Source organism: Neomonachus schauinslandi, chromosome 9 (assembly GCF_002201575.2).
Source record: "Neomonachus schauinslandi chromosome 9, ASM220157v2, whole genome shotgun sequence".
Taxonomy (NCBI): domain Eukaryota; kingdom Metazoa; phylum Chordata; class Mammalia; order Carnivora; family Phocidae; genus Neomonachus; species Neomonachus schauinslandi.
The window spans coordinates 89,131,463-89,144,440 of NC_058411.1; the positions used below are offsets into that span (position 1 = coordinate 89,131,463).

The 12,978-nt window shown below is 38.5% G+C and overlaps 1 protein-coding gene across 2 annotated transcripts in view; it reads right to left on the minus strand.

Moving 5' to 3' along the window:
* Positions 1 to 3,993: 3,993 nt before the first annotated feature.
* Positions 3,994 to 12,978, minus strand: part of SECISBP2L (SECIS binding protein 2 like) — a 62,396-nt gene continuing 53,411 nt past the window's right edge. For both annotated transcript variants that reach the window (XM_044917918.1, XM_021693738.2), the window contains one exon: positions 3,994 to 8,283. In XM_044917918.1, the coding sequence (XP_044773853.1) occupies positions 7,601 to 8,283 (683 nt within the window). In that variant the 3' untranslated portion in view covers positions 3,994 to 7,600. The remainder of the gene's footprint in view (positions 8,284 to 12,978) is intronic.

A 12,978-nucleotide genomic window follows, 5' to 3' on the forward strand; every position in this document is an offset into this window, starting at 1 on the left:
CCAGTCAATGGTCTCAGGATCAGTTAACTGTCTGCTTCTGTTGCAATTAGAGATTATATCCCTGGTGAAGGTGGAATAGGGTGGGTGTGGAGCCATCCCCCAAAGAAGGGATATACTAAGCAGACAAAATAATAGATGCCGAGCATAGTTCTTTAACAACGATTTCCTTTAAAAGTTTTTTTTTTTTTTTTTTTGCTTTGTGCTTTCCCTAAATGCCTAAGCAACTTCATCGTCTTGATTCCTGCTCAGATTTCATGCAAATTGGTGGCAGCATATCTAAATTGCGGCAAAAGTTACAAGGACATGAAAAAATTTTCTTAAATTCTTGAATTAAAAGAGACAGGTTGCTCAATATTTCCAGGGATTGGAGATAAGGGTCACTGTGACTGGCAAGGGTGAAGTCAGGTATGTATATAGATCTAGAGCTCTTACTGATTACATTCCAGGTAGTTATCCTTTTAAAAGTTGGCTACCATGAATAGCCAGATGAAGAAGAGTCTTTGAAGAGGTAAAGCAGCCCTGAGCAGACCAGGGCATCATGATCAGGCTTACTCAATTTCTATTCTGAGCAAGGGATGCTATCACTTTAAACACAGTGTTCTGGTTGCTAAGGAAACCAGATAAGTGGGTTGCCAACACAATCTTCAATCTTCCTATGAAGATTAAAGCACCTTGCTCCAACTAGAGAGCAGATGGAAGAGGCACAGGTGCGAGACGTTATTTCTTATTACTGGGGGAGGGTTAGGCCAGGTGAAGGATGAAAGGAGACAGTTTCTAGTTCATGGGAAGAAGATAAAATTTGTAGTTACTGGCTACTTAACAAATCTTAACTCTTTGCTACATCAATCAAGATAGGGGTTTAAGCCTGACTTCTAGTTCCATTTCTACCACTAAATTTTCTTTGTCAAGAATTGAAGTGAGATTTGGTGCCAAGTTTGGAAATCAGTTACAGATGTGTTTTAGTTAGCCTATTCCTTTTGGTTATTCTTTTTTTTTTTAATTTTTAAAATTTTTTATTTTTATTTTTGAGAGAGGGAGAGAGAGAGAGCAGGTGGGGGGGGGACGGGGAGGGGGAGAGGGAGCGAGAGAATCTCCACGGCCAGCGCGGAGCCTGACATGGGGCTCAATCTCAGGACCCTGATATCATGACCTGAGCTGAAATCACGAGTTGGACGTTCAGCCAACTGAGCCACCCAGGCACCCGCCCCTTTTGGTTATTCTTATAAAATTATAAGCATATAAGAGTATAAAGAATAATATGCCATACTCTCATGTACTGATTACACAGCTTAAAAATAAAACATTATAGATACCCTCAGTTGCTTGTGCATTTTTGCCCCCTTCCTGGTTAATCTCATAGAAATGTCTCGTGTATGTGTCACTTCTCTATATGGAAATCGTAGTTACTAAACTTACCAGGTTTTCAACTATAAGCAATAAAGGAACATTAAATACAGAGTAACTCGAGCAGGCCCCTAGTCTAGGGTGAGGCTTTTCTATTTGGGATTCAGGTTAGTTTTTCCTCCAACTCCAACTCTGAACAAATGTGAAAAAAACAGGTGTAGTCAGGAGTCAGTATGTGGGAGTGTAAATGCTGCTGAGCATGACTGAATTGCCAATGCTGATTTCCTTTCCTCATTCATTCATTCAACAAAGATATATCGAGTGCCTATTTTGTGCCAGGCATTGTGCTAGGCACTGAAGATAAAGCAGGAAAATAATGCAAAGATTCAGCCCACACAGAGCTTAGTAGGGGACAGAGACAAGATGAATAAAATCTATAGAAGTTGAAATGTAAATGGAAAAAAAAAAAAAAAGAGCAGGTTTGAGGAAGAAAATGATGAAGAGGTTATAATTTCAGATAGGGTCGTCCCTGATTCCCCTGAGGCTTCATGATGAAGGTGCATTTGTCAGAAACTCACCCTATGCCTTACAACACTGGTTTTAGGAAGGGAAAAGCACGGACGAACAATGACAGGGAGGATGACCTCTAACATTTCTCCTATAATTGAGAAACCAATAATTTTCACACTTTTCTCTCATCTTTAACCAGAGGTAACAAAATAACTGCTTAAGTATCAATTCATTATCCTATTCTCAAGCTGAGGGTTTGTAAAACAATGCAAGTGCTCCAACTCAGGTAAACAGAGGAGACGGAGAAGCAAAGACCACCTAGGGAATCTGTGCACGCCTAAGCAGGTTCCACTTTTACTCATATCTCTGTTACCCAAGTAAGTAAGACTGCAACCAACACTGCCCTAAATCGGAGTCCCACCATAGGAAGGCTGTGGTTATTAACCTCTTCCCTCCAAAGCCACGACCAAGCCTTGACACCGCCAAGGAGACGAAGCACTCACTCCTCAAACCTATACCACTCCAGGCTCCAACCCACAGCTCACCAACTCACAATTCCACCCTGTCTTTGGTCCCTCAGTAACCGGACAAAGAACATGATGCTCAGGTAGAAGCTCCAAATTTCATGCAACTCAGTATCTTACTTGCTCCAACCCTGCTTCCAGACCCAAACCTTGGATACCAGCAGTTGAATTGTAGCCAGTTATCCAGCCCATTTCTGCAAGAGTAAATGTCTCCTTGCCACAGAGTTGCCAACTAATTACTCAGTGTAATGGGAGGAGTAGAGTAAGGAGAAATACAGGGATCAAGCCTGGGTCCAAAATGGAAGCATCCTCTGATTTTTCCAAACCTTGCACTGCGCAAGTTCTAGTTGAGCATGCTTTGGCCCTGCAATCCACAAGGCTGCCCTTGATACCTATTATACAATTAGCCACGTACCTTATTTCACATATGCAACATAAGAACCCAAGCCAAGCTAAAATACTGAATTGCCAGGATAATTTAGAAATGTCAAAAGACCTAACAGCTTAACACATGAGCTAAATGTCTTGACTGTGTTCTCTTCTCTTTCTAAAATGAAATGTATGGTTCTGGAGTTCTGAGCTTAGCCTTAGAACTAAGCACCTTTTATGGCAAGGCCCACTGCTTAGGATACTTCTCTCCCTTCTCCCCCCATTTTAAATACTTACTAATTTTACCGGGTAGCCTTTGACTTTTCAGGTGTCATGCACACCCTCTTCTGGTCAGTTAAAGAAAAACTGATCGCTGTTAGGAAAAGAACTATTGGGAATGATACAAATGGTGGTCAAAAAAGGGGAATATTCTGATACAACTGATGAGGCTTCCCTTCTTTTTTTTTTTTCCTTCTTTTTGTGATCAGCAAAAATCCATTTCATTATGAAAATTAGTGATCCTATTTTCTAACAGATGAGCCTACTCCTCAGATTCCCTACATTCCCCTGTGACATAGTGACAAGGGACCACTCTAAGTGAGACTCAATAAAATCCAGTCCCTGCGAAAATCAGTTCAGTCCTGGCACACTTCACATTCCAGAAGACACCTGAGGAAGGTGAGGGAAACACAGTTTTGTTTGCAACTCTGAGAATTTTGTGCTAAGACACAACAAAGCATAGTGAGTACAGGCATGACCGTTGATGTGGGACTAAGTCTGAATCCCAGTTCTGCCATTTACCAGCTGTGAGATCTTGGGCAAGTTACTGAACATCTCCATGACCGTTTCATCCCTTAAAAGTGAAAAATAGCATTTCCTCAGAGGTCTGTAGTGAGGAATAAATGAGTTAATATTGAAAGGGCTTAGAACAGTGCCTGGCACAGAATAACTAGCATAAAAAGGAGAAGAAATCTGTAGGGGCTTTCTCCTAACACCAGGATGGTCTCTGCAGATGCCTTGGCCTGTGCCACAGATTACACCAACCCTTCCAAATGGAAATTTTACTAGTAATTTCCTCCTGCAGATTTTACAACCTTCTCTGGCAAACCATCAGGGCACTAAGCAATGCGATGAGCTAGACTTCTCTTTTTTTCCCTATCCTACATGTTGGGCAGGTCATGAATCCCTTAAGTACCTATTCTGAAATGATAAGACTACATTTCAATAATCATTTTATTAGTTACAGAAGAATCTCCACTAGTATTTACAAAGTGCAAAAAAAGCTGTTATTACTCCTAAAGTGTGAAATAACAATTATCCTTCATACAACAAAAGAACAAGATGAAAATCTTTTCATGTTATAATTCACTAATTTTGCTAGTTTTTTATTAGAGCATTACAATTAAGACATTAAATTATAAATTCATGTGGTATACTTAGAAATTAAATTACAAAATAACACAAATACTTTTAAGGTGTGGTGTGCCAACAAAGTTTAAATTTTTATCATTAATTGGGATTCAGATTTCGGATTAGGTAGACAGTTTGGCTTACTCTGTGATGTGTATAAAGGCTGGAAAGGGCAAGGGAGGAGGAAGATGTCTTTAAATAAATTATGTCACAGAAAAATTTTAAAAGCAAAAAATGATTACATTTTTAAATGGTATAAGTTAATATTTTAACCTGCTGGCACAACGTACAGAAAATACTTAAATGACAGAGGTTTTTTTTTTTTTTTAAAGCCAACAGCAGCTTTACAAACAGTAATACTTCTTTATACATATATTAAAGTAACAATGTGTTAAGATTTAACAGTTTTATGTTAAAGAGTTGAAAAATGAATGTAGAGTTCACTACTCATTTGCACATTACAATCCCCACCCCCCCCAGCTTATTAAGAAATCAGACAAGTACATTATTTGGATATTAATTTTTCAATATTTAAACTATGTGAATTCCTTTTGACTAATTCTTTTCCAAATACTGGAAGCATATAAAATACCCTCTCTGCAAAAATGACCTCCAATCAAAGCCTTTAAAAACTTTTCAATGTATAACACACATTATTTTTCCCATGTTTAGTCAAAAGAAATATATTACATCATTTACAAACATATTTAAACCAAAAATTAAGCTAGTATGAACATTTGTCTTTTGAGAAGTGATCTTCACAGCAAACAAACCTACTAAAGCAGAAATCTAGTTCTGGGAGTGCAATTCATATTATATAATTCATATACTTATGTACTGAAATAGAAATCTAATATTAATTATTGCCATAAAACAACCTCTACACACTAAGAAAAAAATATCTATGGTTTTTATTTCTTGTGATAATGAACCCCTACTCTTACCATTAGGTCTCCGAAGAGCCACCCACTCCCAGTTACAAACAAAAAACAAAAAAACAAAAAAAACCACTTTCCCAATTTTCACACCTCCTCCTGTATAGAATATACAAATTCCAGAATTTATCTAAAGGAAACAAATTATAAGGACATTATTAATACTTATTCAAGCATACTTTCGACACAGTAGCATTTCCTTTAATAAATTTTGGATAGTCCTCTAGAGTGACCTGTCTCATATAAAAAAGGCTGTGGTCCCTTGGGTTTGCTGGCAGAAGATCCTGCACGTGCAAGAGCATTTATCGAACACATAATCGAACACTTCTGAAGTCTATAGTAATAAATTCAAAAGTTACTGGTGTTCTGAAGATTTCCTCAACTTCTCTTTTGATACAAATGTCAAAAATGTAAAATGACAATTCTCATTCAGAAGAGATATAAAATATAAGAAACCTTTGAAAAGCCAATACCTCAAGATCAAGAGTTCTCTGAATCACTGACACCAAGCAAAGGAAATTTACACCATAAAAAGTATGAAAAGTTTTTAAACTCACTTTTAAGATTGTCAGTAGTTCAAAATCTCTATCATTTCCTTAAACCAATTAACACTTCCAAATGTGTAGACACAGTAAGGTCTGCCACATATACACCCATGATTACTATTTCAGAGGCTTCATTCCTTACATGCTGTGTTCCTTTAAGTACTAGACTAAATACGTTGTGCCTAAGAAGTCTATACTGGAGAACAGTTTAGACAGGACAGGATAATAATGTCCCCTTTTAGCACACTAATAAAGTTGATAGACTGACATTTTCTATACAGCAATGCTCCTAAACTTCCATAATGCACAAATAACTAAATCATCACCCAAGAAATCTCATTCTCCAGTATTAAATGCCAGCATTATAAAACATCACAACTAGCACAGTAGTCCCAATGAGTTCAGTAAAAAACCTGCCCAATTCTTCTCTCCTGCCTCTGTGAGGCAAAGCCCTGCCCCATTAAACCAGAGCAGGGAAAGTACCCCTCCCTCCTCAGTTCTGTGCCTGCTTGTGGGAGCTTGAGAGCTTAAGGCTGGAGCCGCGGGTGCATGTGTGTGGTCCACTGGAGGCTGGGGATGGGGCGGTGGGGGGGGGGGGGGGGAGGAGTTGGAGGGATGAGAGAAAAACAGGTCATCTGTAAGTCTCCCAACATTACATAAACTTGTAGACGTCACTACCAGGTGATTGACCAGCAAATAAAACTTCTAGCTGAGTAAGTTTAAATTCTCCCAAGCAGGTACATACATTATCTTAGAGAAGGGTAGGGATAAATAGTGATCAAGAAGTAATACCTGCCTAGATCTGTGTACTCTAAATCATCTAATAGTTTCAGCACAATTAGAACAACTTTCTCGCTTCTTCAAAACTTCCTTTTCCAGCCTTTTGATTATCAGGATACACATTGTAAGTTGTGTAAAGTTCTTCTCCCTGACCTCCTATCAGTAACTACGGTTGGTGTTATGTGGCAGGTGCTCAAGGCTAGGGACAAAATAGGTATTTTTTTAAAAAGGTGAAATGGTTTTTCACTCAGGACAAGTTCGGATACCTAATCAAGTTCAGATAGCAAATCCAGAGGGTCCCAAATCAAAAGCATGCAAGAGAACACACCAGTAGAAGACTCTGTTTCGGAATAGTTTACACGTTAAGTGCTGCAGTCATATAATTGGTTACAGTTAATCACCTGCCACAATTTGCCTAACTTTATGTAAATACGAATATGTACAAGAGCATTCCTGAGGTAAGTAAGAAGTAAATATGAGACAGAACCTGTTAGATCCTATCATGGGTGACTTTTCACTATTAAAGACAACATCTATCACTTTCCATAAGTACGGCCAGCTCTACTGCATCGTGGTGACTCCTTTGCTAGCCTAAGTTTTGGAGGCTCTGTTTTAGCCTATCCCAACTTTAATCGATTACAATGATCAATGGCTTCTAAAATAAACATTTTTGGACCAAAGAAAAGTCGCATCAATTTTTAACACAAAACAATTGTGGGCTTAGCTACCCTCAGCCTTTTTTTCAGTTTTCCAAATCTACCTCCAGTTCTTTTTTAAAGAAGCCCAAACAACTTTTGATCAAATTAGAGTGAAGGAGGCATAGTCTTGAAACATTGGTAAGTGCTCCTATCGATCTTTAACTTTCAAAATGACTCTAAATAGGCATTTTAAATTTATTTTCTTTTTTAAACCTAGTCTTCTTCTATTTTAATCATTATTTTCCATAACAAAATAAGCTCAAACAACTGAATTTCCACACAGCTCTTAGAAAGACACTTAGATGCTAATTAAAAGCTAAGCTACAGATTATAGTAAAATAAGTAAAAGACAGCTACAAAAAATATTTGTCAGAAATTAAATATACATATTAAATACTGGACAATGCAAAACGTTGAGATGAAGCATAAAAGAGAATGGTTGCAACCCTTACACAGTTGGAGACAGACAGTGGACATTTCCTGAGTTACAGACCTGGGGGCGGATAACTAAGATCAGAGGGCTCGTTGTTCAGCGAGCTGCAGCTGCTAGGCTTCTGCTGCTCCTGACTTGCTTGGTGGTCAGTAGTCCAGGCCTCCCCATCTATCCCTGGTTCTAGCACTTCAGGCGCTTCTGCCTCCTCTTCTCCACTCTGCTCTGCATGGTCTTCCTCGGAACCATTAAGGGTTTTTCCAAGCTGAAGAGTCTCCATTGTTCTCTGGGTCTCAGAGACCCATGACTCAATTCTACTATTGAGCTGTACTTCTACAGATATGGGTTCATGAGTATAATCTTCCTCCTCTTCCTCATCTTCATCATCCTCTTCTTCGAGCATGCCAGGGACAAGAGTGCTGGTGGTGCTGGTGATGGAGGAATTTAAGAGATCTCGGCAACTGCCATCCAAAGAACCAGTCTCTGTACTCTGCTGGGAGGCCCATTCCAGGTCATCGGGCTTCACTTCCTCTTTATCGCTCACTGTTGATCTCCCAGGGTTTGCAGCTGAGGTAGTACTGCTTGCAGCCAGTAATGATGGCTGCTTACCAACAGGGGCTGCATCAGACGGAAGTTTCCTGGGCTTTTCAGATGTGCCATGCTTACTGGAAACCTCTCTCTCATTTTCTGATGTTTCCAGCCCATCTGAGGTTTCCACCATGTTTCTCCAATTTGTTTCTGCAAATATCAAACAGATTTTTTAAAAACCACAACAGGTCCAGAATCATACAACTCTTAAAAGAGGGAAGAACAAACTACAGAAATTTGTTGGCTCACCAACTGGTTGGAGAAACTAAAAACTTATTCTAGTACTGGTTTAAATGTTACAAAAGGAGAACAATTCTCAAAAATGTGCATTTAAGATAAAGAAACAAGGAGGCAAAAGTAAGCGTATTTATGGCTCAGAATGCACAAGATCTTGTAACAACAGGAGCTCATTAATGCTTTTACATAAAATCCATATTCATGAGAATCAATGAATTGCCTTTTTTTTTTTTTTGGCCTAGAGGTGTACTGGGCCCAAGGATCCACGAGTCACAGATGGCAGAGCCAAGATGTCCAGCAGAAATACTTCTAATTTGACGTGTTTGTTTCATGCTCCCACAGCAAGTTATCTGAGAACTGTCTTAGCCTATAATGGGACTTGTTTCCACTTATAATAAGCAAGGAAGCCATCCATGCATTTCTAACATTTGTGAAAATCTGTTTAATAATACATGTAGCTGGGCTCACCAACTGAATTTGGTAGCCAAAAAAAGAAGTGTTATTATATAATACAGTGGTGATAATCTAAATTATTTTTAATGACAGAAAGTCAGTTTAAAACAAAAAAACTGAGAATGAGGAGACAAAGGACAGCTCTCCTACCCCTCATTTTTCATGTGTTTTTCTTTCATTTTTCATTTTTTTATTATTGAGGTATAATGGACATATGACATTATACTAGTTTCAGGTGTACAACATAATGATTTGGTATTTGTAAGTATTGCAAAATGATTGCCTTAATAAATCAAGTTAATAATCTGTCAGCATACAGTTACCAAAAAATTTTTTTCTTCTGATGAGGATTTTAAGATCTACTCCATAGCAATTTTCAAATATGCAATACAGTATTATTAATTATAATTGCCATGTTGTACGTTATATCCCCATGACTTATTTATTTTATAACAGCCAAGTCTCTACTTTTTGACACCCTTCACTCATTTCACCCACTCCCCAAAACTCTGGCAACACACACGTGTGTGTGCACACACACTATGTCTTCTTTATCCATTCATCCATTTGATGGACACTTAGGTTGTTTCCATAATTTGGCTACTGTGAATGATGATGAAATGAACATGGGAGTAGAGATATTTCTTTGAGGTAATAATTTCACGTCCTTTGGGTATATACCCAGAAGATGGATTGCTGGATCATATGGTATTTCTATTTTTAATTTTTTGAGGAACCTCCATACTGTTTTCTGTAGTGCTTGCACAAATTTACACTGTCACAGTGTACAAGGATTTCATTTTCTCTACATCCTTGCTAACATTTGTTATTTTTTGTCTTTTTGATAACAGCCATTTTAACAGGTGTCAGGTGGTGTATCTTGTAGTTTCAATTTGCATTTCCCTGATGATTAGTGATGTTGAACATCTTTTTATATTGGCCATCTATGTCTTCTTTGGAAAAAATGTATATTCGGATCCTCTGCTCTTTTAATTGGATTGTTGGTTTTTTTCAGTTGTATGAGTTCTTTATCTATTTTGGATATTAACCCCTTATCAGATAGATGATTTGCAAGTATTTTCTCCCATTCAGTAGGTTGCCTTTTCATTTTGTTGATTCCCTCTGCTGTGCAGAAGCTTCTTAGTTTGATGTAGTCCCATTTATTTATTTTTGCCTTTTAAAAAAAATAACAACCCCTTCTATTTGCATTATAGCTGCTACCTACAGTTTGTAAGTATGATGATCAAGCTGTAGTGATAAAGCAAGTCTATTCATACTAATATATCAACTTGAATGTCACCTATCAACTATTCACTGATAAAAACCATATTTTGGGCACTTGAAGTCAGGGCACATGGTTTGGAAAAAACCTTTCTTTCCTGCAGTTACTTCAAGTTTGAAGTAAGTTGTTTCCAGTCTCCTACTCATGAAAAAAAAAAATCTACTCCTTCTCCTATATTTTCATTCTTAGTTAATAACATTATCATTTTTGTAGTCTCAAAGCAAAAGAAAACTTATAGTACTCATTGACCTTATATTTCTCCCTTACTTTATTCAGCTGAACTTATATGTCACTTCTAGCTCAAAAACTATTAAATTTGGTCACTACTGTCTTAGCTCAAGCCTTCTTTATCTTGCTATACATCTACATATATTCCTAATTGGGTTTTGTGAATTGGTCACATCACTGTCTAACAGGCTTTCTATTACCCTATGACAAGATCCAAATACCTCAGCTTGGCGTAGCCAAAGCCCTCTGTGATCTGACCCTCACCTATCTTTCCCATCCCATTCATTACAACCCCCAGCCATGCACTCTATGCTTGGGGTCAGTCTGAATTCTCATTGCTCCCAGAAGTCATAACCTTTCTATTTACAATTCCTTGCTTTGCATAAGCTGTTCTTTCCATATGAGATGTGTTTTCCTCCTTTACCCTTCAGACTCCCACCATCCTGGATGACCATCCTTAAATGTCAATTCCTTATGAAGTCTTTCCTGACTTTCCACTCACGTGAATTCCCATAGCACTTCTGGCATATATAGTTCAAAAGCACTTTTGTGTTTGCTGTGCTGCCCCTTCTTCCCTCCTTATCCTCATTCCTGCTCATCTGTGTCCCTATGGTTGGCACAGAGTAAGTGCTGGAGGCAAAAAAGCCTATTAAATGAAAAATACCACACATATATTTAATTATGCCCCCCCTAAAAAAACTTTAAAAGGGCATATATATTTTTTTTAATTTTATGCGCACATTTATATTTCCTTCCAACAGTTTTTATCCTCCCCTAAAAGTATAAGAATTCACTTGGAGTTCCACCTCCCCCTTGTCAGTGAATCAACGAACAGGAAAGAGGAAGGACGTCAGGATACTAGGTCAGGCTGATCTCTCTCCAGAATCAACCTTAGGCCTTCATCTACTTGGGTAGGTGAGCTGAAAGCCCACAGGGGTCCTTGGGATAGTAAAGGGAGATATGACTTCAAAAGCAGAAGCAAAGGACTCTGCTATTAGCCATCAAGAGACTTGTCACAATAATCAAAAAGCCACCAAGGTCACGTATCTACTGGGGAGGGAGGGTCTAGGCTCCCACTTTAAAGTAATAGATGAAGCTTGATCAACAGCTGATGAGCACACAAACACATGCATACAACATGGAGAAAGAGAAGAGTACGAAAGTGCCATCTTTCTCTAGGGGACAGGAGAAATCTGATTGGGATGGGGAGGAGGACAGTCTAAATCCCGAACAGAACCTCTAGAAGTCCACTTCTGATGAAGGAACCAGGAAGCAAGTTAAAGGAAGAACCAAAGATCTCAACAAACCTAGAAATGGTACTGATTCAAACCCACCCTGCTTCTGCATTTTTATTGTAGCGTAATTTATTCAATAGAGCTCTTCTTTGCTTGTTAATCCCTTCTATGCTTTCCTCTTTTGTTTATTGGGTCTTTGTGAAATTGTCTTTTAAACTTTCAAATCACTAGAGGATTTCTTAGAGGATGAGGTATGTGTATTTCTCCTTTCAGTCAGTACAAACAGAGAAGCTGTCCATCTTTAGTTATACTTAGAACAAGCAAATGAGTTCAAGAAACTACAGAACAAACTAGTGGCAGAAAATGAGCAGGAAATTCAGGATGGATGGACTACATAATGAGGTTGTCCTTCCCTCGTAAGTGATTACTGAAAAGCTACTACACTGTCCTATTAAGAACTCAATCAACAGACAGGGAACACAATCACCCTGGCTAAGAATGCAGATTCTAGAGTCAGATTTACCAGGTGTGTGCACTGACAAGTTAATTACCTCTCTTCATCTTAGGCTCCTCATCTATGAAATGCAGTACAATATTTTTTTTAATTTTTAAAAAAGATTTATTTATTTGAGAGAGAGAGCGAGAAAGAGAGAGCAGGCGTGGGAGGGGGAGAGGGAGACAGAGAATCTCAAGCAGACTCCCCATTCAACACGGAGCCTGCCCTGTGGCTCGATCTCAGGACCCTGAGATCATGACCTGAGCTGAAATCGAGTAGGATGCTTAACCAACTGAGCCACCCAGGTGCCCCTGCAGTACAATATTTCTTATCTCATAGGGTTGCTCACACAATCGAATGTATTAATAAATGTGAAATGCTTACAGAAGTGCTTAGCACATAGCATGAATTCAGTGAGATATTATTATTATGTATCAAGTGCCCATTATGTGTCAAGTTCCTACCTCAAAGAACTTACAACTTAGTTGGAATTTATGTTCAAAACTATTTGTTTCATGTAATAAGTATGATAGAACTGAGACTCAGCACAGGTGGAAGGAAAACATAAGCAAAGAAAACAAGGGGTATATAAAAGACAGTAAGACTGGACTATCATAGGAGGTTTTCTATTCTGCCAATGATTAGCATTCTTTTCCCAGCTTTGTTTTTCCTTTAAACTTTTAGGAATCCTGCATCAGGATGACATGGAAGATGCTGTTTGTTGTCTATCCAACAGTCATTCCCCATTTTCTTCCTGGATAACAGAACCCCCAAACTTGGAATGAACTTGAGTCCAGTCCTGGAGAATGAATTAAAATAGTTCTTAGACTATAATGGTTATCCCATTCCTCCTTTGCCAAATAGTCCCTTGCCCGTCTCCCTTGCAGCTAAAAGGAGTCACAAGATCAGTTCTG